The sequence below is a fragment of the Onychostoma macrolepis genome, chromosome 04 (genome assembly GCF_012432095.1).
Source record: "Onychostoma macrolepis isolate SWU-2019 chromosome 04, ASM1243209v1, whole genome shotgun sequence".
Lineage (NCBI taxonomy): Eukaryota > Metazoa > Chordata > Actinopteri > Cypriniformes > Cyprinidae > Onychostoma > Onychostoma macrolepis.
The window spans coordinates 31,981,255-32,008,099 of NC_081158.1; the positions used below are offsets into that span (position 1 = coordinate 31,981,255).

General features: G+C 35.2%; 1 protein-coding gene across 8 annotated transcripts in view; it reads right to left on the reverse strand.

Moving 5' to 3' along the window:
• Positions 1-26,845, reverse strand: part of dgki (diacylglycerol kinase, iota) — a 56,221-nt gene that overhangs the window by 8,981 nt on the left and 20,395 nt on the right. For 2 of the 8 annotated variants that reach the window (XM_058772483.1, XM_058772479.1), the window contains exons 2-20: positions 21,021-21,129; positions 18,166-18,261; positions 17,671-17,745; positions 16,563-16,619; positions 16,359-16,424; positions 16,215-16,283; positions 16,013-16,129; positions 13,935-14,009; positions 13,646-13,741; positions 11,859-11,941; positions 10,131-10,191; positions 9,750-9,863; positions 6,949-7,074; positions 6,790-6,868; positions 5,234-5,289; positions 5,093-5,155; positions 4,900-4,973; positions 1,574-1,685; positions 1,291-1,490 (exon numbers count right to left, since the gene is read on the reverse strand). In XM_058772483.1, coding sequence (XP_058628466.1) covers positions 1,291-1,490; positions 1,574-1,685; positions 4,900-4,973; positions 5,093-5,155; positions 5,234-5,289; positions 6,790-6,868; positions 6,949-7,074; positions 9,750-9,863; positions 10,131-10,191; positions 11,859-11,941; positions 13,646-13,741; positions 13,935-14,009; positions 16,013-16,129; positions 16,215-16,283; positions 16,359-16,424; positions 16,563-16,619; positions 17,671-17,745; positions 18,166-18,261; positions 21,021-21,129 — 1,728 coding nt within the window. Of the gene's footprint in view, positions 1-1,290; positions 1,491-1,573; positions 1,686-4,899; positions 4,974-5,092; positions 5,156-5,233; positions 5,290-6,789; positions 6,869-6,948; positions 7,075-9,749; positions 9,864-10,130; positions 10,192-11,858; positions 11,942-13,645; positions 13,742-13,934; positions 14,010-16,012; positions 16,130-16,214; positions 16,284-16,358; positions 16,482-16,562; positions 16,620-17,670; positions 17,746-18,165; positions 18,262-21,020; positions 21,130-26,845 lie in introns of all 8 variants that reach the window. The other 6 variants (XM_058772478.1, XM_058772482.1, XM_058772481.1 and 3 more) reach the window with 4 other exon arrangements.

The window sequence follows — 26,845 nt, forward strand, 5'->3', positions numbered from 1 at the left end:
ATGAGTTGGATAGCCTAATTGTTATATAATTCAGATGGGCTACCTGTTATTTCAGTGGTATATCAAAATTTTCCAATGTGATTGTTGGTACATTTTACCAGTATTTACCATACTTTCAAAACAAAAATTAGAATTGGAAAAATATGCAATATGAAAATAATTTAAGAATAAATGTGTTTTACAGAGAGAGAGAAAAAAAACAAAAAAAAAAACAAGATTTGGTTTTCAAAAAGCCTTTTTCCAACAGGTACATCTGGAAAAAGGGGGGTCGTCTTATAATCAGGGTCATCTTATATTCGGGACAATACGGTATATTCAGATAGAAGACGGTTATTTGAAACTGTAATAATATATTTTACAAAATTGTATAATTGTTTTATTGTATTTTTCATTAATTAAGTGCAGCCTTGAGCAAAAATTATTTTTTAATATAAAATAAGAAAATCATCTTATCAACCCCAAACTTTTTATCTATTATTGCTTATTATTTATTTACATAGTATATTATTATTGTATATTGTCATTTTTATATGTGACCCAGGACCACAAAACCAGTCATAAGGGTCATTTAAAAAAAAAAAAAAAGAGATTTATACATCATCTGAAAGCTGAATAAATAAGCTTTGATGCATAGTTTGTTAGGAACGGACAATATTTGACTGAGATACAACTATTAGAAAATCTGGAATCTGAGGGTGCAAAAAAATCTAAATATTGAGAAAAATCACCTTTAAAGTGTTCCAATTGAAGTTCTTAGCAATGCAAAAATTAAGTTTCGATATATTTACGGTAGGAAATTTACAAAATATCTTCATGGAACATGATCTTTACTTAATATCCTAATGATTTTTGGCATAAAAGAAAAATCGCTAATTTTGACCCATACAATGTATTGTTGGCTATTGCTGCAAATATACCCCAGCGACTTAAGACTGGTTTTGTGGTCCAGGGTCACATATTTATTTATTTATGCTAAATCAAAAAGTTGTTAGCTACTGGGGGAGCTTTTTTTGTGACAAGAAAACCATAAAAACAAATAATATAACAGACAGGATCCCTGCAGACCCTCACAGCTGTCAAGGTCAGTAAGTCTCTAAATATCAGACATTTTGACCTTGTAATGACAGGACGAGATTAGTTCAGGTTGCCAAATATCATGTAGTAAAACAACAAAAAAAGAAGTATTTTTCTAATCTCAAAAATGAATTTTCTACTAAAAATCTATGAAACACAAGATTAAATAACTTGTCTAAGAAGCTGTGACATGCATCTTGCTGCGGAGGAACTCACTCGTTGAGCAGCGGCACAGACGTGCGTCTCTTGCTCTTCTGCACCATGTTGGCCTGGTTCCTCAGAGATATGCGGAGGGTGGAGGGTGCGAGGCGGCACGGCTCTCCGTCCACCTGCACCGGCAGCGTCTTGAAGGTGGTGAGGACCACCTCCCTGCACTGATGCAGCCGCTCGCCGTGGCCGCCCACCTGCAGCGCCGCCTTGAGGTGAAGACGGGAAACGCATGTAAGTCATGAGCCTTACACTTCATTCTCTGTCTCACAGAAAGAGCTGAGGCACTCACCAGCGAGGCCATGGTGAAGCCGATCACCTCGATGCAGCCGTCGTCGTGTCTCTGCGGCTCGAAATCTCTGTGGTCACCCGTGTTTCCCCACGGCATGGTACCCGCACAGTACCTACAGACACCAGGTTAACAGACACTCCTGACCACATGTGTAAAGCTTTACTAAAGATAAAAGCTGAATGACTCCTTCAGGTGAAAACTGGAATTAACGTAAAACCCACAGACAGTAAGGAAACATGCCATTTGAGTTCTCATTACTTACTACTGATATAATTATCAAATTATTGAACTTTTTGACATTATTTAAAAGATTCGACTCTGATTAATGTGTAATGCAAATGAGAATTATCTAAAAGCTTAGTTTTATTTTTAGTTTGCATGACCCTATTCATTACTATTATATTTCAAAGGGTTAAATAAAGCAAAAGATAAAAAATAAAATAAATAAATGCATACATAAATACAATTCTCTTAATAAAAAGAAAAAATATACAAATATATACACACATACATATACATATATATATAAAAAAATGAATGTTTTTTAAAATGTTTAAATGTTTGTTTTTATTCAGTTTGCATGACGCTGTTAATTGCCATTATATTTTAATGTTTAAATAAAACAAAAAAACAAAACAAAAAATAAAATAAAATTCTGCTCAATTAAAAAAAAAATTATTAATAATAAAAACTATTTTTTAATGTTTGTTTTTATCCAGTTTGCATGAACTTATTCATTACCATTATATTTCAAAGGATTACAAATATTTTAAAAAATAATATTGTTCACTTAAAAATAAATAAATACATAAACTAATATTTTTCATGATTCCATTTAATTAAATAATTAAATGGAATTCCATATAATAAAAAAAAAAACGTTTTCAAAATAAATGCTATAAAATACAGTGCTTCAGTGCATGTAGTTTTGATGTTCTATGCAGTTTCTGAGAAAATGCAGAATTATTTTTTTCCACATCCAGCCCTATTATTCTGTGACATTTCCCTTCTTATATAGATTAAACTTTGGTTTGATCTTTCTGAAATCATATTTGAGGAAGTGACATCACGTAAGTCAGACGTTTCTCTTACAGTCTTCATCAGCACTTCATTATAGCCACAATTATTATAACTGACCTTTTCAAGCTCAACATTTTAACATTTAATATATCACAGTAATCATTTGTACAGTTTTTTCTTGGCACTAAGTACACAAATAATGTGTTTGCTAAAGTCATAAGTCTAAAGTTATTAGCTGTTTTGTACTGACCTTTAACCCAAATACATTTCCAATGTACCACACTTGACAGAAAAACATGTTTTCAAAGAGAACTCTCATATTTTTAATATTTGTATACTTAAAGCACAGAATATCTATGCAATTGCAAGTTGAAATGTATTGTCTGTGTAATGCATTTAAAGGTAAACTTCATCTAAATGATTATTTTGCCATCCTCATTAACATATTCAACACATCCATCCAGTTCAAGTAATATAATTACATTTTTGAAATCGCAAATAATCACACATTTACACTTGTGTTAAATGCAATTTTAAAACTAGACACATTCACATTTAAATGAAATGCTAATATTAGTTTAGTAAATGGCAAATCCAGGTTACATTATTGAATTCAATTTGCAGCGAATGTTACACATTTAAATAAAAAAAAGATAACTATTTGCTTTAAAATGACTTTAAGAAAAATATATTTATATTTATAATTATTTAGATTTGTCTTGTAAATTTCTTTTAAAATATGAATACATGTTTTAAAAAAACTATATATTTTAATACATCTAAACATTTAAAATGTCTAATTATTAAAAAAATATTTAATATTAATAAATAACACTTCTATATAATATACTTCAATCTTTTTTTATTATCCAAATATGCTTAAAATATATAAAATGTATTTTTAAAGATATTTAGATGTGTCTTGTAAAAATATTATGCCTAAATATTGAAGAAAAATATTTAATATTGAAGATAATACTTTATATACAGCGTGTAAAAGAAGTATTGATGTAAGTATTGACAATCCTGCCCCTCGTCAGTGGAAATTAATATTAGTTGGTTCAGTTCCAGCTGATGGCCTAAAAAAGGTGTCTCATGACCAACGTGTCACACAAGAAACATTTCATGATGGGTAAAAGCAAAGAGCTTTCTCAAGACCTTCGCAACGTTATTGTTGCCAAACATACTGATGGCATTGGTTACAGAAGGATTTCTATACTTCTAAATGTTCCAGTGAGCACTGCTGGGGCCATAATCTGGAAGTGGAAAGAACATCATTTCACCATGAACCGGCCACAACCAGGTGCTCCTCACAAGATTTCTGACAGAGGAGTGAAAAGAGTTATCAGAAGAGTTGTCCAAGAGCCAAGGATCACTTGTGGAGAGCTTCAGAAAGACCTGGAATTAGCATGTAGCATGTAGTAATGCACTCAACCGCCGTGGCTCTATTGCTAAAGAAAAAGCATGTTGAAGCTTGTTTAAAGTTTGCTGCACAACATTTAGACAAGCCTGTGAAATACTGGCAGAATATAGTCTGGTCACATGAGACACTAATTGTATTCTTTGGATACCATAATACACACCATGTCAAATGGCACTGCACATCACCCCAAAACATGGTGCGGCACTGGCAAAATTCATATAGTTGAATGAAGGATGAATGGAAAAACGACATTCTTCATAAAAATCTGCTGCCATCTACCAGGATGATGAAGATGAAGATGAAGATGAAATGAGGGTGGACATTTCAGCGAGACAATGATCCCAAACACACAGCCAAGGAAACTCTCAATTGGTTTCAGAGAAAGAAAGTAAAGCTGCTAGAATGGCCGGCCAATCACCTGACTTGAATCCAATAGAAAATCTATGGAAAGAACTAAAGATCAGAGTTCATAGAAGAGGCCCGTGGAACCTGTTTATGTGGAAGAATGGGCTAAAATTACACCTGAGCAATGTATATGACTAGTTTCTCCATACAGGAGGCGTCTCGAAGCTGTCATTACCAACAAAGGCATTTGTACGAAGTATTAAATCAATTTCAGTAAGCGTGTTCAATACTTTTTCCCTGGGTCATTCCATTTTATTACACAGAACTTAATTTCTGAACTTATTTGTTTTGTTTTCTTTGTATGTATGGATTACTTGGGTTGTTACCGACATCTGTATATATATATTTTTTAATTTTATTTTTTTATATATGTGTGTGTCTGATTTATTACTAACAGAGAGATACTACTAGAATTTATGATTAAAAACAGACATAAATGGCACCTTTTCCTGAGATGGAGCCCTATTTTTGCACACACCTGGGAATATTCAAGAAGACGATGCACTGAAACTTCAGCTCCTGGATCTTGGGTGTGAGATCCGTACCGTCACACTGCCAATAAAGAAGGAAAATAATTACAGAGAAGAACATCAGGTGAACAACGGCAAAGTTAGCCAGAGCGCACAGGTCCTGTGTCAAAACACACACTTTCATGCGAGTTTCATACTCACCACCACCCTGACGTGCTTGGACAGGTCCCTGGAGCTCCGCTGGAGGAAGTCGGAGAAAGCCGCCTGAGGGGACAAAACTACGAGTCACACACACACACTAAAACACACTCAGTCTGTCAGACAGACGGGAACTCGACCTACCCCTGCATAGAACATCTTGTTACGGAAGCGACTGTTGAATTTCTCGGGATTGGCTTCTGTGAAGGAACACAAAGACAAATGATTATGAAACAACGGATACATAAAGACACTTTATTAAAGAATACATTTTAAAGGTCAAATCATAGAAAACTATGAACTGAAAGCATTCAATGTGCCACATATCAATATACACTAAATTTCATATCCCTTGGAGTAAAATGATTAACATATTTACTTTACAAATCAATATCTATTCAGGATTCAGCAAATTGTCACTAATGAACGATAATGTGAACTGAACCTGAACTCATAACTAATTAGCCAACCATAACAATCATAAAATATATTTTACATACAAAAAAAATTGCATCCCCTTGGAAAATGAACAGCAAAAAAAAAAGAAAAAAGAAAAAAAGATATTTAAATATATTGGTTATAATTGTGCAATGCATTTAAAAGTAAGCTTCATTTAAATAATAATTTTCGCTATCCTCATTAAACATTTAATCTATGCACTGCAGTTCAAGTAATATAATGAAATGTTAAAAAATATTAAAATAATTACAAATAGCATTCAAATTGAAATAAAACCTTAATATTAATTAATAAATGGCAAATCCAGGTTACATTACTGAATACAGCAAATGTTGGATAATTAAATTAAGGAAAACATAATTATTTTACTTTTTAATTCCAAATCAGCCTGCTTGATTCTAATGGTGGGAAATGGATAATAAAAACTACAATATCAAGACAAATTTTAAAACAAAAATATTTATATAGGACTTTTAAGATATTTTTAAATAATATTAAGATAAAAAAAAGACTAAAATATTGAGACATGTTTTTTAAAATCAAGACAATTAAAAAAAATATACCACTATGTGCCTTAGAAAAATGTAAAGACAAGGTTTTTTTTTTTTTTTAAGAAGATTTTGGTTTAAAATATTAAGACATAGATAGGATTTGTTTAAAATATTAAGACAAGTTTAAATAACATTAAGATGAATTTTTTTTACTAACATATTAAGGCATTAAGACTAAAATATTAAGACATGTTTTAAATATTTAGATGTGTCTTATAAAAATATTACGATGTTTAAAAAAATATTAAGACATTTTTAGATAATATTATGATGTATTTTTAAAAATATTTACTCAAATATTAAAGCATTAAGACTAAAATATTAAGACTTTTTAAAAATATTTATGCATCTTATAAAAATATGAAGTTGTTATATCTTTTAAAAATATTAAGACATATTCATTTAAATATTAAGATGTATTTTTTAAATAATACTAAGATGCTTTTTAAATTTTTTTTTTTACTAAAATCTGAAGGTATTAAGACACTTTTTAATTTAGATGTGGATGTATCTATTTTTATATTTCGATCTAAAATACTTACACATTTTGTTTTAATATTTTAAGAATATCAGAACTATTAAAAGACTAAAGAATGTTTTCAAGGCAGTTAAACCTTCACTGACAGATATTAAAATGCCTCATATATGTAGTGTAAACTGCGGTCTCCAGTAGGACAGAGCGTCACAGACCTCTGGACTCGTGGAACTCCAGGGTGACGTGGGCATCAAAGCCGAGGCTGAAGTAGTTATTGAACACGTTTAGAGGAAGCTGAGAACAGACACACAAACATATCAGCAGCGTATAAACGTAACCCAATCTCTGTGTGTCTGCATGAACACAGCGATCACCTTCTGCGTTCCCTCCTCCGGCTGAACGGCCGATCGCTCCACCTGCAGATTCCAGCGGTCCAGCTGCACCACCGTCCCGTCCTCCACGTGACACAAGACCTTCGACACCGGCTCGTCCGTGTAACCCTAAAACATCACAGCTACTGTGTGTAAGAGCTGTTTACTCCTGCCATAAACACTGTACTTGACATCACAATGAAAACGCAATGATTAGAGCATCGATTCAAACGATCAGAGCAGACAGTGAGGATCATTACACCCGCTTCATTGCTAATAACAGACTTTAGATTGAGGCATGGGAAAAACCTGAGAGACTCCAGATTCCAAGGACAGTGTTTCTTCAGACACACAGTCAGAGTATAAAGGAAAATAATGAGTGGCATTTACTAGTGACAATCACTTAACCGACACAATCACAGCAGCCACATCATAATTCTGCAGCAAACGTTACATATTGAGATTCAGTTTTAATATGAATTTGAATTTTATTGCTTTTTCAAATATAACTTGTTGCAGCAAAATCAGCCTGTTTAATTCTAAGGGTGGAAAATTGTTAATAAAACATTAAATATTAAAATAATCTTTTAAAAAATATTTAAATCCATTTTTAAAAGATATTAAGACTTTTTTTTAATATTGAGACGTTAAAAAAAAAGTAAGACTTGTATATATATAATATTTCAGACGTTTTAAAAAATACATAAAGAATTTATTGTAGATATTAAAAGTTTTTTTGTATTTAGACATTTAAAAAAATATATATAGAGACATACCTTTTAAAAAAAAATAGGCATAGTTTTAAAAAAATTATATCAAGACATATTTAATGAGATGCATTTTTTTGCACTTTATTTATTAATTTTTCAAACATGTTTAGACAAAAGAAGTTCAAACAATTACATAATTACGTACTCCCACCCTGTTCCATAACCTTAAATTAACAGAAAGTTATTACAGCATTTTAAAAAATATTTAGATGTGTCTTTTTAAAAAATATATTTTTTAATCATTTTTTTCTATATTACGAATACTACAACTCAAGGTTATTTTCGTAAACGAAAACTGAAACTAAGACTAAACCTATTGGTCAAAAAACATTTTCGTAAACTGAAATAAAATTAAATTTTCTAAATAAATGAAAAACTAAAACTAAACTAAACTAACAACAGTAACTGAAAAACTAACGAAAATAAAAAAATAATTAGCAAAAATAAATAATCGTGTTCGTGATTTAATAAGCTCTCATTCTGTGCCAGGAAATCGGACCTGTGGTTGTTCAGGGAAATAGATGGCGCTTCATGCACGTGAGCTGAGTCCTCAGCGTCTATTCACAGAGAATGCGTTTTGCATTTAAAAACAAGACGCGGGCTATGAACTGGGAAATAACTATAAAATATGAAATGGGAAATAATAATAATGCACACCTTACAGTGCACGAACGTTTAAAATCGTGCTTGACGTGCGAGAACAACATGAGAGTTAGTTAACACAGAATTAAAAGTTTTGGATGAGCTGACTTTAGTGAATAGTCATTTTGTCACGCTTTGTGATTACTATGGTAACGTCCGCCTCGAATCCATGACACGATATACCGCCTTGACTGTATAAAACGCATCCAGAATGAGAGAACGCGATAGCCGCGCTGTGTTGTGTAAAAGGGGCTTTAGTACTGGGATTGATTGCGTTGCTCATCTGAAGCGCGTGCGCGGCTGCGCGCTGGAGCGGCTCTTCAAAGTAAAGTGCAAACATCATTTAAATCACCATATCGCATTTATTTTAGAGTAGTATGAGGTTTCAAAGCATTTTAGATTGTTTCTTCTTATTGTGTACGTTCATAGAAGGAGACGGGACATACAGTAGTGTGCACCGGTGGCTCGTATGTGCAAAAAAATCCAACAAATGAATGCATTGAAAACACAGATGGACAAAAATAAAGTTTACAGAGTTTCAATGACGATTGCAAAGAACATGCCTGCGTCCCAATGTGCACACTGTCCATGCTAAATTCTATGTGATATTAGTCATTTTTAATACTATTTAGGGCAGATAGGGTGGATAGTATGCACATTGGGACACAGGACATGTTTCCTCAAACCCAGCACTGGAGGGCCATTGTCCTGCAGAATTGAGCTCCAACCCTGATAAAAACTTAACTGCCTGATGCTGCCTAGTAACTCTGAAAACCTTGATTAGCTTGTTGTTTGTAAACTGTTGGCATATTAAACAAGATTACATCTTTAATATGAATGAATATGAACATGAATATGAATTAATAAATTGTATTCATATAAGTTGCATATTTTAGTTTTTTGTTGAATTGTAAATAATTATTTGATTTTCATTATTAAGAGGTTTGCACAAGAGTTAACTGTAAACTGCAAACATTCAACTTTGCTAAACTTAAATGTCTTGGTTTGGTCTACACTGGAAGTGTTCCATTAACTCTGTTAAACTATAATTACTAAAACTAAAACTGAAACTAAAATATATAAAAACTAAATAGAAATGTGTTCACAAAATAAAAACTAAACTAAAACTAACAAAACCATTAATGAAACGAACTAAAACTAAACTGAAATTATAGGAAATTTGAAAATGATATTAAAATAAAAACTAATTTAAAAATTCAAAACTATAATATCCTTACAACTAAAAGATTAAAAGCACCTCACTTTCAGCACAATCACAGCTTCTCAGCCAATCAGAGCAGCCCGATCTTATCAGACTAATGCAAATGTCTGGGGTATACAATTATTTATTTATCATTTAATTTAAAGATGATTTAAGACGAGTTGACTCACCCCTCCCCAGTTCAGTGTCCTGGCAAGGTCATTTCCTGTACCAAGAGGAAGCACAGCTACAGGAGGTTGTGGGTTCATTTGTAGTTCATCTAAGGCCGAGAGAATCCAGCCCACCTAGATAAAAGAGGACAAACCACTCAAACCTGGTGACAGAAATAACAAAAGCTCTCAGGAAATCCAAGTTTCATCTCACACGAGTCATAGATCTAGAAATTACCCACAAGAAAGTGTGACACTGCAAAGCACAGAGCCACCATTAGCTAATTGCAGTGTTTTGTCACTGCACGTTCGTTGTCGTTCCACACATTTGTCACCAGAGGGGGGTGCGTCCAAAATCACTAAACTTCATCCCTGATCATCCCAACATGCATTGCAGCTTACCGTTCCATCTCCTCCACAGGCAAGGACGCGAAGATTTGGCACTTTCCTGTATAATTCCAGCCTGACGAGGGAAACAGTGAAGTGTGTTACTGATGCATTTGCAAGCAATTAGCATGCTAATTAACAGAATACTCATTTAGCAAAACAAATCCAAGCATAGGAGCTGTTTAAAGACCCTGAACAGTATTTGGACACTTAAGGCACATTTTAAAGCATGAATTACACTGCATTAGATAACAATATCAAAAGCAAGTATCATTTTTATCACAACTAACTTCACATTTCAGAGCCAATTTGCATTGATATTGGTAACATTTTACAATAAAGTTTAATTTGCTATCGTTAGTTAATGCATCAGGCATCATGAACTAACAATACACAATACTTTTACAGCATTCATTAACGTTAATTTCTATTTATATACCAGTACATTTAACATTTCAAGTTGTGTAAGCATGTATTATGAAAGGACAGGAATAATGAACAACAATATATTTAAAAATAAACCTAGATTGATAAATGCAATATATTTATCATTAGTAAATTAGTAAAATGTTTATCATCAGTACCTACTGCATTAACTAATGCTAACAAACTTAACCTTAATGTAAAGTGGGTACTATTAGTAACGTTAGTTAATGCACTAACATTAACTAACAATGGGCAATACATTTGTTACAGTATTTATTCATCTTTGATAACATTAATTAATAAAAACTACAACTGTTCATTGTTATTTCATGTTAGCTCAGGTCTATTAAATAATATTGACAGATACAGCTTAAAATGTATTAGTCAATTTTGAAATTAAATTAATAAATGCTTTAGACATGCTTTCTAAAGCATTTTGTGGTAACACTTTACAATAAGTTATCATCAGTTAACTACATTAGTTAACAAACTACCAATAAAAAAATACTTCTAAAGAATTTATGAATCTTAGTTAATGTTGATTCCAATATTTACTCATACATTATTAAAATCAAAAGTTGTATCTATTAATGTTATTTACCTGAGCTAACATGAACTAACAATGAACAGCTGTATATTTAATAACTTTAACAAAGATTAATAAATACTGTAACACGTGTAGTGCTCATTGTAAGTTAATGTTAGTTAATGCATTAAATATAGTTAACAAATGGAACCTTATTGTAAAGCATTACCAAAGCATTACTTCATTTTCAATGTTCATTCATCATGTAAAACCTAATAAAACAATTAATTTGGGAAATGTTTGGCATGAAAAATGTTTTTCTTTGTAATAAAATGACACTTCATTTCATATTTAAATTTTTTCCTTCTAATGCAATGAAATTTTTAAGTGTGGATTAACTGTTTTGGGGGCCATTACATGTGTGTGTGTTGGTTTTCTGTTTTAATAGAGGGAGTTTAATCACAGCTCCATCAGACAGCTCTGAAGAAAAGCCCTCCAGCCGCCCAGCTGTGTCTGCCCTCCCATCTTAATACTCTCTCTCTGTCAGCGGTAGAGCCCATCGCCTGTGCTTTGCTGCCTCACGGCTCAATTACTGAGGCGAACTGAGGCGGTGGGCAGCGGGGAGAGAAGCTTCTAGAACACTGAACTCCCTCACAGAACACAGCACTGCTGAGATCCAACGACTACATAATTAATGTGGTCAGGACAAAGAAATGGTGGGTTAAAGCGCATTAAGGGAGGGAGAGACGATCTGAAATGTAATGAAAGAGTGCTGAAATCGAGAGACTCACGCTTCTCTGGGCCCTCCCTGAGACAAATCAAACACCTGCCGAGGGTTCAGGATCCACATGAACATCTGCAGCAGCTTCGTCCCCTGAGGACCACAGACAAAAGATCAGAGACACAACCATAAACATACAGAAGGACAGAACAACAGAAGGACAGTCAGAGAGAATGACAGATAGATGATAGAACGATGATAGAACGATAGATAGAATGATGATAGAACGATAGACGGAGCGATAGAACAATAGAGCGATAGAACGATAGATAGATAGATAGATAGAGCAATAGATATATAGATAGAACAACAGAAATTGAACGAGAATGATAAACAGCCAAACAGAGTGATAGAACAACATACAGAGTGTCAGACAACAGGCAGACAGAACAACAGCATGACAGACAGAGATCAACAGTTATAGACAGAAAGATAGACAGAATGGCAATCATAGAATGACAGACAGAGTCATAGATAGAACGACGGACAGATAGAATGACAGAAAGTGATAGAACGACTGAGTGATACAACAACAGGCAGACAGTGACAGTTAGAATGACAGACATACAGAACAAGACAGTGATAGATAGAACGACAGACAGATACAGAGACAACAACAGACAGATAGAACAACAGAGTGATAGACAGAATGACATTGTCAGAATGACAGACAGACCGAACAACAGTCTTAGATATAACATCATAAAGATAGAATAACAGTCATAGAGCAACAGACAGACAGACAGACAGAATGACTGACAGAGTGATAGATAGAATGACAGTGACAGAACGACAGACAGATAGAACAAGTCATAGAACTACAGACAGACAGAATGAGTCATAGAACAGACAGAATGACAGAGTGATGCAACGACGGACAGATAGACAGAACGACAGAGAGTGACAGAGACAGATAGAATGACGGACAGGCAGAGAGAGTGACAGGAAAAACGACAGTGACAGAACGACAGACAGATAGAACAACAGACAAAAAGAACAAAAGAGTCATAGGTAAAAGGTGGATGCTGCACACTGGTGGTGGATGAGGAGACCCCCACACACACAATGTAAAGCGCTTTGAGTGCCTAGAAAAGCGCTATATAAATGTAAGGAATTATTATTATTATTATTAAAACAACACACACACACACCACATTGAATTTTCAAATGTTCATAGAATTCTAAAATGTTGAATTGTTCTACTTGCTTTGGCAATACATTGTAACAATTGTCATGCCAATAAAGCACATATTGAATTGATAAAACACCAGATAGATAGAATGACCAACTGACAGACAGAACAACACGGTGATAGATAGAATGACTGACAGATAGACAGAATGACAGACAGATAGAACATTAGACAGAGTGATAGAGAGATAGAGTGACAGACAGGGAGAACATTAGGCAGAGTGATAAAACAACAGACAGAACGTCAGAGTGGTAGACATACTGACCGACAGACAGACTGTTAGATAGAATGGCAGACAGACAGACAGGTAGATGGATGGATAGACACACAGACAGAACCACAGACGGATGGATGGATGGACAGATAGAATGACAGACACAGATCTCTAGTTTAACTCTCTTCCCACACAATAAAATAAATGGACATGAAATATTGATTTCATCTGAAATTGTTTATGTAATGTATCCATTTATGTTTTAATGAAATATTTATGCTAAGTAGTCGCATATTAAGCCGTCGTTTGGTCATTATGACCCTTTCAGGGTTTATTGTTCTATAATGACTGTACATTATTCCTCCATTAGTGTCTTTATGCAGAAGATCACCTGGTTTCCGCCGCTCTTGGGGTTGACGAACACCAGCACTGGTTTCATCAGCGGTGAGGGCAGCGGCTTCAGCATGAACGGACGCCATTTCGATTCCTGCAGAAGTCATTCCGTTATACTTCAATAAATGCACATTTGCACACAAATACAGACACACACACACCACACACCACTGCAGTGAGCTGTGAGGACAGATGATCACTGAGCAGGAGTTAAGGGAAGAAAGCCCTCAGAAAACACTGGGGCATCATTTAAAATGAGGGACAGGACAGGAATCAGATCTACTCACATCCGTCCCCTTTTTGCTGGCTCTTCTTTTGAACGACGTCCGTTTTTTCCTTCGAGTGGAGTTTTTAAATGAGCTCTGGGACACAGGAGAGAGACGCCGACTAAGCCAACACATACCAAAACTAACTCCAGCAGGACTAAGTTTAGTTAAAGTGTGACCATTACTGATAGAAATCTTAATTTTTCAATTTAAGGAAAAGTTCACCCAAAAAGGAAAAGGTTTTCATCACTTGTTCACCCTCATGTTGCTCTAAAGCAAACGCTGACAGCTGTCCAACTCCAAAAATGGTAAAAAAGCATCATAAGAACAGTTCACATGACATGATATTTAAAGTCTTCTGAAGTCATACAATGAGGAAAAGACCAAAATTAACTCATTTGACATCATGAGGAGAGGAGCAGTGTTAACATACTGCAAAGCACCTTTTATTTTGAAGAATAAAAAGTCATTTAGGTTCAGAATGACATGAAGATGAGAAAATAATAAAAAAGATTTTCCTTGGTTGAACTATTCCAAAAACACTTTTAATACAAGCAAGCAACTTCCCTTTGAGCAACTCCTGAATTGAAAGTGGCAGTAATGTGCCACATTTCAAAAACCTGCCCCATCGATGCATGAATCCACCAATCATAGCTGAGCGTGTCATCAGTGGGTGTGGTCTAAATATCTGCTATGACTGTTGATATGATGGGTCAGTTTTTGAATTCAATTCTGGCTTTCAAGGCAACAGATAAACTGTGATGTTAAAAGTTTACATTGCAAAAAATTGTTTTGTTTTTGGGTTTTTTACTCAGTATTTTTGTCTTGATTTCCTATGGAAGCAATTCTTAGTCTGACACTTTTTTCCCCTCAGAATTGCAACTTTTTCTGTCTCACAAAATTATTATTATTATTTTCAAAATTGCGAGTTAAAATTATGACTTTTTTAATGTGATTTTTTATTTCTCTCTCACAATTCTAAGTTTGCAATAGAACAAAAAATAAATAAAAAGGTGATTGTGACTTTTTATCTCACAATTCTTTTCCACCCCTGCAATTTTAAGTTTATGTCTTGCAATTCTGAATTTATATTTTGCAAGAATTGCCAGAATCTCAGTACTGCAATAAAAAAGTCAAAATTGTGAGGAAAAATGTTGCAATTATCTTTATTTTTTCATTTAATGGTGGAAACAAGCTTCCATATATTTTCCAGTCCAAATAGCTAAACATTTTCAAAATCAAGACACATTTACTTGAGAAGCAAAACGGCACGAGATAAGTTTGCTTTCTGAAAATATTATAAAATATTTATATAAAATATTATATCAAAATGAAGTAAATTCTTGCTTACAATAAGAAATAAATATCTGCCAAAGTGGTAAGAAAAATAAATTTGAATTCAATCTATTAATTGTTTTACATCACTGGCAAAAGAAATTTCTTGTTTTAAGCATAAGCTTACTTAATTTTACACACACACACACACACACACACACACACACACATACATACATATATACATATACATATATATACATACATATATATACATATATATACATATATATATATATATATATATATATATATATATATATATATATATATATATATATATATATATATATATATATATATATATATATATATATATATATATATATACACACAAATATATATATATATATATTTTTTTTTTTTTTTTTTTTTAAATCAAGACTTTATATCTTATGTCATTCTAATGTAAATGTTTCTTAATTGCAGAACATTTAGATATTTGTACTGGAAAACAAGACAGAACTATAGAGTAAGAAGTAATTTTGCAGTGTATGAAACAATGAAAGAAGCTCCATATAAAATATGTAGACAAGTTTTATGAAACACTGTTACGGATATCAAATCTTGCAGCATCAAAGCGCATTTAAGCCGAAGCTGATCAGCATAACTAAGTGCAGAAGACAAGATCATACAGCTCAGCTTCAAAACACAGTCTAGTGTCACCTTGCATTAGCATCTCCTGCAGGACATTACATAAACCTCAGACTCAGGTCAAGTGCTGATAAAACTCTGGAAAAGTTCACCGTCTGAGGTGAGCGTACCTGCGGTTTCCTGACTTTAATGATCCAGGAAGGGGGTACAATGACCCCGGCGTGAGCTCCTAGAGAACAGGGCTCCTCTATCTGATGTAGCATGAAGCACGTGACCTTATTATGGAACTGAAGGACAGAGAGATAAACAGAGAGAGATGAAACAAATGTGTGTTAAATAAACCAGTGAGTTAAACACTGACGTGACACTCACTGCCTGCTTGCACCAGGAGCAGCTGATGGCCACGATCTCCTTGCTGTGGAAGAACTTCTGCGGGAAACTCTGCAATGAAAGTGAAAGATCGCATTAACATACTAGAATTTTGCATATGAGTTCTTCAATAAAGGCGTGACGTACTTTCCCGCACTGACGACACTTCCCCTCTTGTCGCCGGCGATGGACCCAGTGATGTCTCAAAACGTTCTGCTGTCGCAAACAGATACAACGGGTCACATGTAAATGTGCCAACAAGGGTTCATTCTGCCATAGCACATGGAGCACAATGAGTATACGACAAACTTCAGCATGATTTAAAATCGTGTGGCGATGAGGTGGACTCACATCTCTAAGGCATCGAGAACCGCCCTCTCTGAAAGTGGGTTTGCAGCGGAAGTTGATCTGTGAGGGAGACAATGAAAGTAGAATTATAATACAATTAGAAGCTCTGATTCTTGTAGCTTGTGTTGTATTATATTATATTATACAATTGATAAAATACAATTTAAATGTGAAATACAGACACACACTGTCTTATTACTACAATATGTTAATTGTTTAAAAAAATTATAAGAATTTCAAAAATATCAAATAATTCTAAATAATTTCTAACATTTATTTTATATACATTTACAGCTATAACCATATTGTTATTTAAACAAACTATTTTGTCATTACATTTTCAGCTAGAAAATATACATTAATATACACTGTTAGTTTGATATTCATTTATGCTGTCTATTCATGCAATTGCACTGATAAATTGAACCATTATATTATAATTTACATTCATGCATTACATATAACAATCAATATATAATGTTTACAATGTGAAATATTTACACTATATTACTATTACATTAATAAAAAATTAAATAAATAAAAATAGTGATGTCTAAAGTATTAAATAATTCTAAATAATATGTAATATAGTTCATTCAATAAATTAGCCAAAAACAGACATTACCACATAGTTAGTAAAATATAAATCATTTTTCATTAAATATCCAGCATAATATATTGAAATATTCAACTATTATTATTATTATATTATATAATATTATTATTATTTATATATATTTTGAAATATTAAAAATTCAAAAGGATTTCTAATATACAATTAAATAAATGAAATCAACCCAAAAACCGACATTACCACATAGTAAATTATTCATTACATTTCCAGCAAGGCAATATATATTGTGCTATATACTGTTATCCTTTCACATCTACTCATGCAATTGCACTGACAAATATATCTGAACACTGCAACAGCAGGGACCAACAACTCCTGATCCTAAAAACCATAACTGCAATACCTAGATTATACCCTCTCATCCCATTTCATCATCCTCCTGATGTCTGTTTGAAGAGACAAACGTCAGCGTTCATCTGTGGAGGGCGTACTGATGACGTGCATGAGAATTATAGAGATATTTCTGCCTCTGCTCACCTTGTCCAGCTCCTCGATACACGCCGTGTGGACCACGATCTTACAGGCTGCACACTTCCTCCGGGGAGCCGACTTCTTAAAGAGAACCGAACAGCAAAAAACACACAGCAATTTGCAAAATGCACACATCTACGATCCATCTTATTGTATGAGGAGTATGCTCTCATCTTCAGCAGTAAAAAGCTTCCTCTGAGGCAAGGAAGGATTTTGCCAACCGCTTGAAGTGGCAATAATGGAGTTGCCACGGCTCTTGAAAACATCAGAGCGTGGCGCCGCGCTTTAACAAAAGCCTAACAAAATCCTTTTACCTGCTGTACATTCTCAGACTAATAGCTGCCTCTTCCTTTCAACACACACCAGCCTCACATTATCTCATGAAAGAAAATGTCACTGCTAAAATGCTCTAATGACTCTGCCTCCAGCTCGCCCTGCAAATACAGCAAACCGTCTGACTTCTCTCGTCCGTTTTAACCCGTTTAACCACGTTATACTCACTGCAATCTTGACCATGCACGTCTCCTCGCCAAGGTAGCAGAGATCGCCGGAGCAATTCGTCTCCAGCCACAGGTGGTCACCATTCACTGCGTTCTCCTGCAAATAAGGAGATAAAATTAAAAGTTTTGTGGCTTTTAATCCATGTTTGTGTTTCATTTCCTTTGGAGGTCGCATACATCTCTTTTCAGAAAAGTAACCATTATAAAACTTGTTATTCCTTGTGAGGCATAAATTAATGCAATTTCTTTCTTACTTTGGACTCTAATGGACTCTCTCTTCAAAGCTAACAGTGCTCTAAAGTTGTCACATTTATTGGCCGTATACATCACTGACACTCAGAAAAGTAATTGTGTTAATAACGTGTACGGCTGACAAATGTAACAACTTTAGGGCACTGTTAGCTTTGAAGTTAATCCTCCATGCTAATCCACTCTTAAATGTTCACAAAATGAGCATATATGCATTTAAAATTGACAATTTTGCTCTTTCAGGAAAACAAACCAAAAATATTCATCAAGTGCTCTCTAGAATGAAAATCCTCTTATGCTAACTGATTAGCATGTAGCAAATCATGGTTTGTGGCTATTGTGACAATTCCCATGCATGCAGTTATAAATATAGCTATGTAACTTTCTTACTTTGACACTCAGAAAAGCACTCTGTTAGCTTTGAAGCTAGTCTTGCATAGGCTGAAGGTCTGCAATCTATGGTAGCTTTCATTGGCCAAGGCTACTTCAGAATCCGTGGTCAGATATAAATATGTAATTCCTAATAAAGTCAAAGAAACTCGTTTCAAAATAATTCATAGATATTATCCATGTAATGATTTTATTAGTAAGTTCAAAGAAGGGTTCTCGCCCTTATGTTGTTTTTGCAAAGAGGTGTCGAAAACTATTTTTCATTTATTATGGCTATTATGACAACCTCCATGTATACAGTTATACATATAGCTATACTTTCTTACTTTGGACTATAATGGTTACTTTTCTGAGTGTCAATAACGTAGGGTGCAGATAAAAGTGACAACTTGAGGGCGCCACAGTTTTCAAAAAGAGATGTCTGCTACCTTTGAAGCTAATGTCTATATGCTAATGAACTCTTAAATGCTCAGTTAGTATATATGCCAATTTTAAATAGTTGATTTTACAGTTAAGAAAACAAACCAAAAGCATTGATCAAATTCTCTCTAGAAAGAAAAATCACCTTATGCTAACTGATTAGCATGTAGAAAATCATGATTTATGGCTGTTATGATGAAACTTCACACATGCAGTTGAAGCAGTGAATTAAATATTAAATTTTGAAGTAGAAAGACAGAAATTATCTTATAAAACACTACTCCGGCAACTTTGAAAAATCTCTTTTTTAAAGTGTAGTTATGAGTTTGCTACATAACTAATGAACTTTGCAACCTTTACTCTGTAACTGAACTCAACAGAACTGAATAATGGCATTAATGCAACTGTATTCGTTTCATAACTGAAGAACTTGCCATATTAACACTGATATTTTCTTGTTTATTACTGTGAAGCTGCTTTGAAACATTCTGTATTGTATAAAGCTAAACTTATGCAAAGTATAGGAGCATTTAAGTACAAAAACATTCAGGTAACGCACACCGAAATCTCACACACATATTTTATATTGTAACAATGACACTGTTATGTGAGGCTTCAATTAGCACTGACTCGCGCACACACTTAGGAGCTTTAGGAAGGCACATTAATGTTTGATGGCTGCGCTGGTCACGTCGGGAACTAGCGGGGAAGGAAAGGCCAGCAAAGACGCACAGGAAGCGCCCCGCTGGGCTCCGCCCCCTCAGCAGTCTCCATCTGTACACACAGCACCTGGATTAACGAGTCTCTCTTTTGCCATGCCAACCGTCTTTGCGGGACACACCCACGACTAACCGCACCCACCCATCCGAATGTGCTGATATGTGCAAAACTAATGCACAACCTTATACTCGACAGTAACATTAGCGCTTTAGTCTGGGAATGTTGCATATTATCTACAAAACTCACACTATATATCATAAGAAAAAAAATAAATAACATATTGTAAACTAGTTCCAACTGCAGTAACTCATCATCATTACGCTGTGTATAACACATTGCTTTATTGTTGCTAAATAAAATTAACTGAAATAAATTAGCTTACGCTGAAGTACTAAAATTACTAAAATTTACAATACAGAATTAAAAATATATTAAATCCAAATAGAAATATTTAAAAATAATAAAAATGGCAAAAGTACAAAACAAAATGAAATGAAAATGTAAAAATAAAAGCTAATTAAAAACTAAAAGAAATACTAAATAAATAAATCTCAAATTGAAATGAAAATATAGCAATAAAAGCTAATCCAAAGCTAATTTAAAATGGAAATAAATAAATTAATTAATAATGTTGAAAAATGTTAGAAAGAAAACGTAATGCAACAAACTGAAATAAAATAAGATTTAAGTACTAAAATGAAAATTAAAACTGAAATAAAAATAAAGCTAAATAGAAATGTTTTAAAAGAAACAATTCTTATAAAAATGTCAAAAGCACAACAAGATTACAAAAAATTAAACTAAAATTAAAATGAAAACTGAAATCGAAGTTAAATTATTAATAATAATATAATAATAATACCATAAATAAACCATAACACTGGTTCTTGGCAGGTGGTTGCTAGGGTGTTTTGGGTGGTTGCTAGGCTCAAATCAAAAGGATTCATGTCTATATCAAAGTACCATATGATACCATCACAGCACTGCCAGAGTCATTTTTTTTTTTAAATGGGAAAGCTAATAAAGACATACAGTTGGATAGACAATCGGAGTGAAAGACAGATGAAGAACACTTACGCTCCAGTCCACTGTGCTGCGAACCTCCTTGGCCGGTCCATTGCTCAGGGCAGGGAAGGGACTGTGGGCCGGACCCAAATGCTGGAGGCCCGACCGTGAGATGGCTTTCCTGCGGAGCAGAACGACCACAAATAGCTTCAGCCCAAGAGTAAACGCATTCAAGAGAAAATAATGAGACCTTGCTGGACTGAAGGTTTTGACATCTGGGCTAAAGCTCCTTGCTGTTGCACATAAAAGGACTAGTCATCGTGGAGCTAAAGCGGGGACACACTACAAACACACACAACAGGAGACGGCCGTCTACCTTGTGCCAGTATCAAAATGATCCAGACCAATCTGTTAACCAGTCTGCTTGGCCAGGAAGTTCCCATAATTCCCTGCATGCAAAGAGAGCCTCTGCCTCATATGGTATAAAATCAGCAAAGACTGTTCTTAGAGACAATGTGTGTGTGCTTGTGTCCCAGCAAGGGACTTGCATGAGTCAGTATCTTGTGATGATCACTTCCTCTGTCTGTCATTCTTCCATAGAATTAGCCATCATCCCATGCCAGTATCACAGACAGATCTACTCAAACTTATATTTATGCAAATACAGCCCTCGAAAAAGACCCACACTATCTGTACAAACAGAAAGAGAGCAAATAAGTTTAAAGGGGTCATGAACCGAGAAACCAAAATTCCCTTATCTTTTGACATATAAGAAGAGGTCATTGTACTATACAGGTGCTGGTCATATAATTAGAATATCATCAAAAAGTTGATTTATTTCACTAATTCCATTCAAAAAGTGAAACTTGTATATTATATTCATTCATTACACACAGACTGATATATTTCAAATGTTTATTTCTTTTAATTTTGATGATTAGAGCTTACAGCTCATGAAAGTCAAAAATCAGTATCTCAAAATATTAGAATATTACTTAAGACCAATACAAAGAAAGGATTTTTAGAAATCTTGGCCAACTGAAAAGTATGAAAATGAAAAGTATGAGCATGTACAGCACTCAATACTTAGTTGGGGCTCCTTTTGCCTGAATTACTGCAGCAATGCGGCGTGGCATGGAGTCGATCAGTCTGTGGCACTGCTCAGGTGTTATGAGAGCCCAGGTTGCTTTGATAGTGGCCTTCAGCTCATCTGCATTGTTGGGTCTGGTGTCTCTCATCTTCCTCTTGACAATACCCCATAGATTCTCTATGGGGTTCAGGTCAGGCGAGTATGCTGGCCAATCAAGCACAGTAACACTATGGTCATTGAACCAGCTTTTGGTACCTTTGGCAGTGTGGGCAGGTGCCAAGTCCTGCTGGAAAATGAAATCAGCATCTCCATAAAGCTTGTCAACAGAAGGAAGCATGAAGTGCTCTAAAATTTCCTGGTAGATGGCTGCGTTGACTGTGGACTTCAGAAAACACAGTGGACCAACACCAGCAGATGACATGGCAGCCCAAATCATCACTGACTGTGGAAACTTCACACTGGACTTCAAGCAACATGGATTCTGTGCCTCCACTCTTCCTTCAGACTCTGGGACCTTGATTTCCAAATGAAATGTAAAATTTACTTTCATCTGAAAAGAGGACTTTGGACCACTGAGCAACAGTCCAGTTCTTTTCTCCACAGCCCAGTTAAGATGCTTCTGGCGTTGTCTCTGGTTCAGAAGTGGCTTGGTAGCCCTTTTCCTGAAGGCGTCTGGCGTGGTGACTCTTGATGCACTGACTCCAGCTTCAGTTCTCTCCTTGTGAAGCTCTCCCAAGTGTTTGAATCGGCTTTGCTTGACTGTATTCTCAAGCTTGCGGTCATCCCTGTTGCTTGTGCACCTTTTCCTACCCAAATTCTTCCTTCCAGTCAACTTTGCATTTAATATGCTTTGATACAGCACTCTGTAAACAGCCACACCTTTCAGTAATGACCTTCTGTGACTTACCCTCTTTGTGGAGGTGTCAATGTTCATCTTCTGGATCATTGCCAAGTCAGCAGTCTTCCCATTATTGTGGTTTCAAAGAACAAGAGATACCCAGAATTTATACTGTAGGGATGGTCATTTATTCAAACTCAAATGTAAATATTCTAATATTTTGAGATACTGATTTTTGACTTTCATGAGCTGTAAGCTCTAATCATCAAAATTAAAAGAAATAAACATTTGAAATATATCAGTCTGTGTGTAATGAATGAATATAATATACAAGTTTCACTTTTTGAATGGAATTAGTGAAATAAATCAACTTTTTGATGATATTTTAATTATATGACCAGCACCTTTAAAATCATGCTGTAGGTTTCAGAACACTTTGTCATTAATCTAAAACAGCTTATATTGAAGCCAGTCTGCCAAAACGACATCTTGTGGAATGTGCCACTCTATGATGTAATAGTGTGGCTAAACACCGCCTCCGCAGAAAAGATCAATGTCTGCTTCTACAGCGCTGCCTGTTTAGCCCCTCCCACCGATTCGCCCATGTAGAGTGTTGTCTATGCTCGTAAACAGTGTTGCCAAGTCCACAGTTTTTCCATGGAATTGGGCTATTTTAACACTGTTGCGAGAGAGGGGGGTGTGATGGGGAAAGGCTCTCGAACCGGGATTCGAACTTGGGACGCCCGTAGCACAACAGCGCAATAATTGCCACATTGCCCAAAAGGCTATTGGTGCTGACGGAATGCAAATTTTTATCACAACAGTTAGCTAATCATAGCAGTGGGTGTTTACCTCCGAGTTCACAATCCGCTACGCCTATTCAAACAGAGTGATGAGGGGGGTTAAAAACAGGACAGAAAATAGCATATTACTGCTGAATTATGATGTTTTTTGATGTAACATTATAAGTGGACCTTAGAGAACAGTACACAATAGAAAACAGAGGCAGTTCATGACCCCTTTAAGGAGGTTAATAGTAGAGACCTGCACGGGACGGATTTTTCAGTCCCGCTCCTGCAAAATTCTGTCCCGCATAAATATATCTTATCTGGTCCCGCTCCCGCTCGTAACATTCATGTTTTGTCCCGCTCCCGCCCACATAAAAGTAATTTATATAGATTTATTTTCAGTACATCGAAGAAATTTACATGAAATGGTTCTGTAACATCTCCTAATGCTGGGTACACACTAAAAGATTTTTAAAATCTTATAAGATCTTCAAAATGTGAGAGACCACAAACATGAGGACAAAAAAAAATCCTAGATTTAACCGTTTTGTTCCTATAGTGTGTGGTGTGCTGCGATGTGACAAAGACAGCACACCACACACCAACAGATTTTCAACCAGAGTCCCGACTGTGAACATGGGAAATCTCTCAAAATCTCTGGAGACTTGAGAATAAACAATTTTTATTTTTTTAATTGCAATTTTAGAACAAAGAACATACAAGGGCAATAACATAAATTACATAAAATACAATAATAAAAAACAAACAATAATAAATAAATAAATAAAATAAAATAAAAAAAAGGAAAAGCAATAAGAAAATTACATTTCCTTAAACAAGTATAAATAATTACAAATTATTTAAAGAATAGATTTAAGGCTTTAAAGTCCCAGTCTTTGGTAATGGTAGGAAGAAATTGCGATGATAGTGTTCAAATCCTTTTGTGCTGCGAAATGACTGTGTTTTTTATGCTTTCGTCTTCCGTCAGCTCACTTTCTGATTTGATATTGTTTCGTTTCATGTGATAATCTGCAGAACATACGCGCGTTTGTCCTCGGGGTTCCCCCCACACATCAGGATATCTGATCGTAAATATTCAACATGTTGAATGTTTACGATTCGCGATCGGGGCACCTCCGATGTTCTTCCGAGCAAATTCAGTCACTCTTAACACACCTCACACCACAGGAAAATCTGATAAAATAATCTTTAGATCCTCCAAGATAATCGGGACTTTACCTAGGATTGTCGGAAGGGGAGAAATCGGCCCAAAATCAGCCCGATTATCTTGTGGTGTGTACCCAGCATAAACTGCACAACATCCCAGCATAAACGCTCCCGATAAAATATTTGTTATTTAGGCTAAGCATCAACATTCACAAACCACTGTTATTTTTTACAAAAAAGCAAGCATGGGCTGCTGCGTGCATGGTTTGGCATGGCAAAATGCGAGCAGTGCTTCCTTTATTATCACTAAAAGCTGACATCTCGGTTCATCGCGATCTCATAAAGCTCTGTTATAACACAATGAACATATGCACAATGAATCTTTCACAATGTCTACACTTCGTGTATTAAAACGAGATGATTCGTGAGCAGGCAATTTCAGCACTGCAGTGAGTGGATTCTAACTTAATCACCTCTGATTGGCCATTGTGTTCCAGAAATCAACAGCTGTGTCTGTGATTGGCTACATTGCGCAACCCTTTAAACGTGTTATAAATAGAAACTCTGCCTAGCTTGCGCATGTTAATCATTTTAATGTTAATATTAGTTGTTCTTTTTGCTTTGTGCAACAGATAAATAACAATTTATATGTTTTAGACATTTTATGTTTAGATCATTTCTATTTTGCGGGAGTCCCGCAAATAATTTTATTCTCCCGCATCCCGCACACACATAAGTCTCTTCCCACCCGCACCCGCACTCGCCCATCAAGAGTTGTCCTGCGCCGCACCCTGTTGCGTTGGGTCCCGCGGTATTCCCGTAGGAGTGCAGGTCTCTAGTTAATAGTATACTATGGCCAAAACATTTCTCATGTACGTTAACACATGCATTAAAAATCTAAAGCTACTAATATAATCACAGTAAACATGTAGCATGCATGTTTCATATCTCCAGCTGTCCAGGTGCATATTAAAATGTGTAACTGAACTTGATGAAACTCCTTCCTCAAAAACTGCTGCCACCTGATCTTCCTCCAGTATTTAACATAGTAAACACACAGTGCCATATGGCCGTCCCTTTTGAAGCGAAGGTTGAAAGTGACCCAACGCTCGGTGTATAATTTTACACACACTCACGGCACAAGCAACAGAGGCAGGGGGTGAAGAGAACAACGGACGAGGAAATGGTGGGCCGTACACCTGACACCCTGCTGAAAGTTTCAAATCCTCGTCTAAAATTATCCCGTTCAGAAAGAACACAAGCGAGAGTCCAGTTACGAGCTCTTTTGTAAAGCGAGCTGGGGCCACGGGATCACGCACCTTTACCCTCCGAGCTAAAAATAGAGCCACTGGCGGATGACATGTGTGTTGGAAACATGCCACTGTGGTGAATGCCAGGAACAAGATAACAAATATACATAAACAAATATGTCACACATGCGTAGGCAAGAAAAATCTAAACCAGGTTCTCTGAAACAAGACTGGAGTTCTCAGATTTTTCTCCTGACAAAAATGATCTAACATGCCTTCTCAAAGATTTCAGAATAGATCTCAACAATGTCTTTCTCCTTAGACAAAGTTGGCACTTAAGTAAAACGAATGAGAGTCTCCAAAGCAATGAAAGAGTGACTTGTGAGCAACAAAATGTGAAACCTGATGACACATGCATCGGAAAAAGGCCGTACATGACAAAAGGAAACATGCAGCATGAGGAGTTGAGTAAGAAAGCTTTCGTTATAAAACATCCTGAACGCTAAATCATTAGTGTCACATGTCTCTGTGGATGTGATTGCACTAAAATGATCAAATCCACAGGCTGATATAGAGGAGGTTGAGACCTGTATGTCCTCTTTCCCATTGCAGTCAGGTAAATGAGTAACGCATTTCTGTTTAATATTATTCCATTGCATTAAGCAAATCAATCAACGATGTCCACTGTTTAAAGACGCCATACATTAGGGCGCATAATCAGTCCTGGGTAAACACTGTGTCATGTCGCAGACAGCAGAACATTT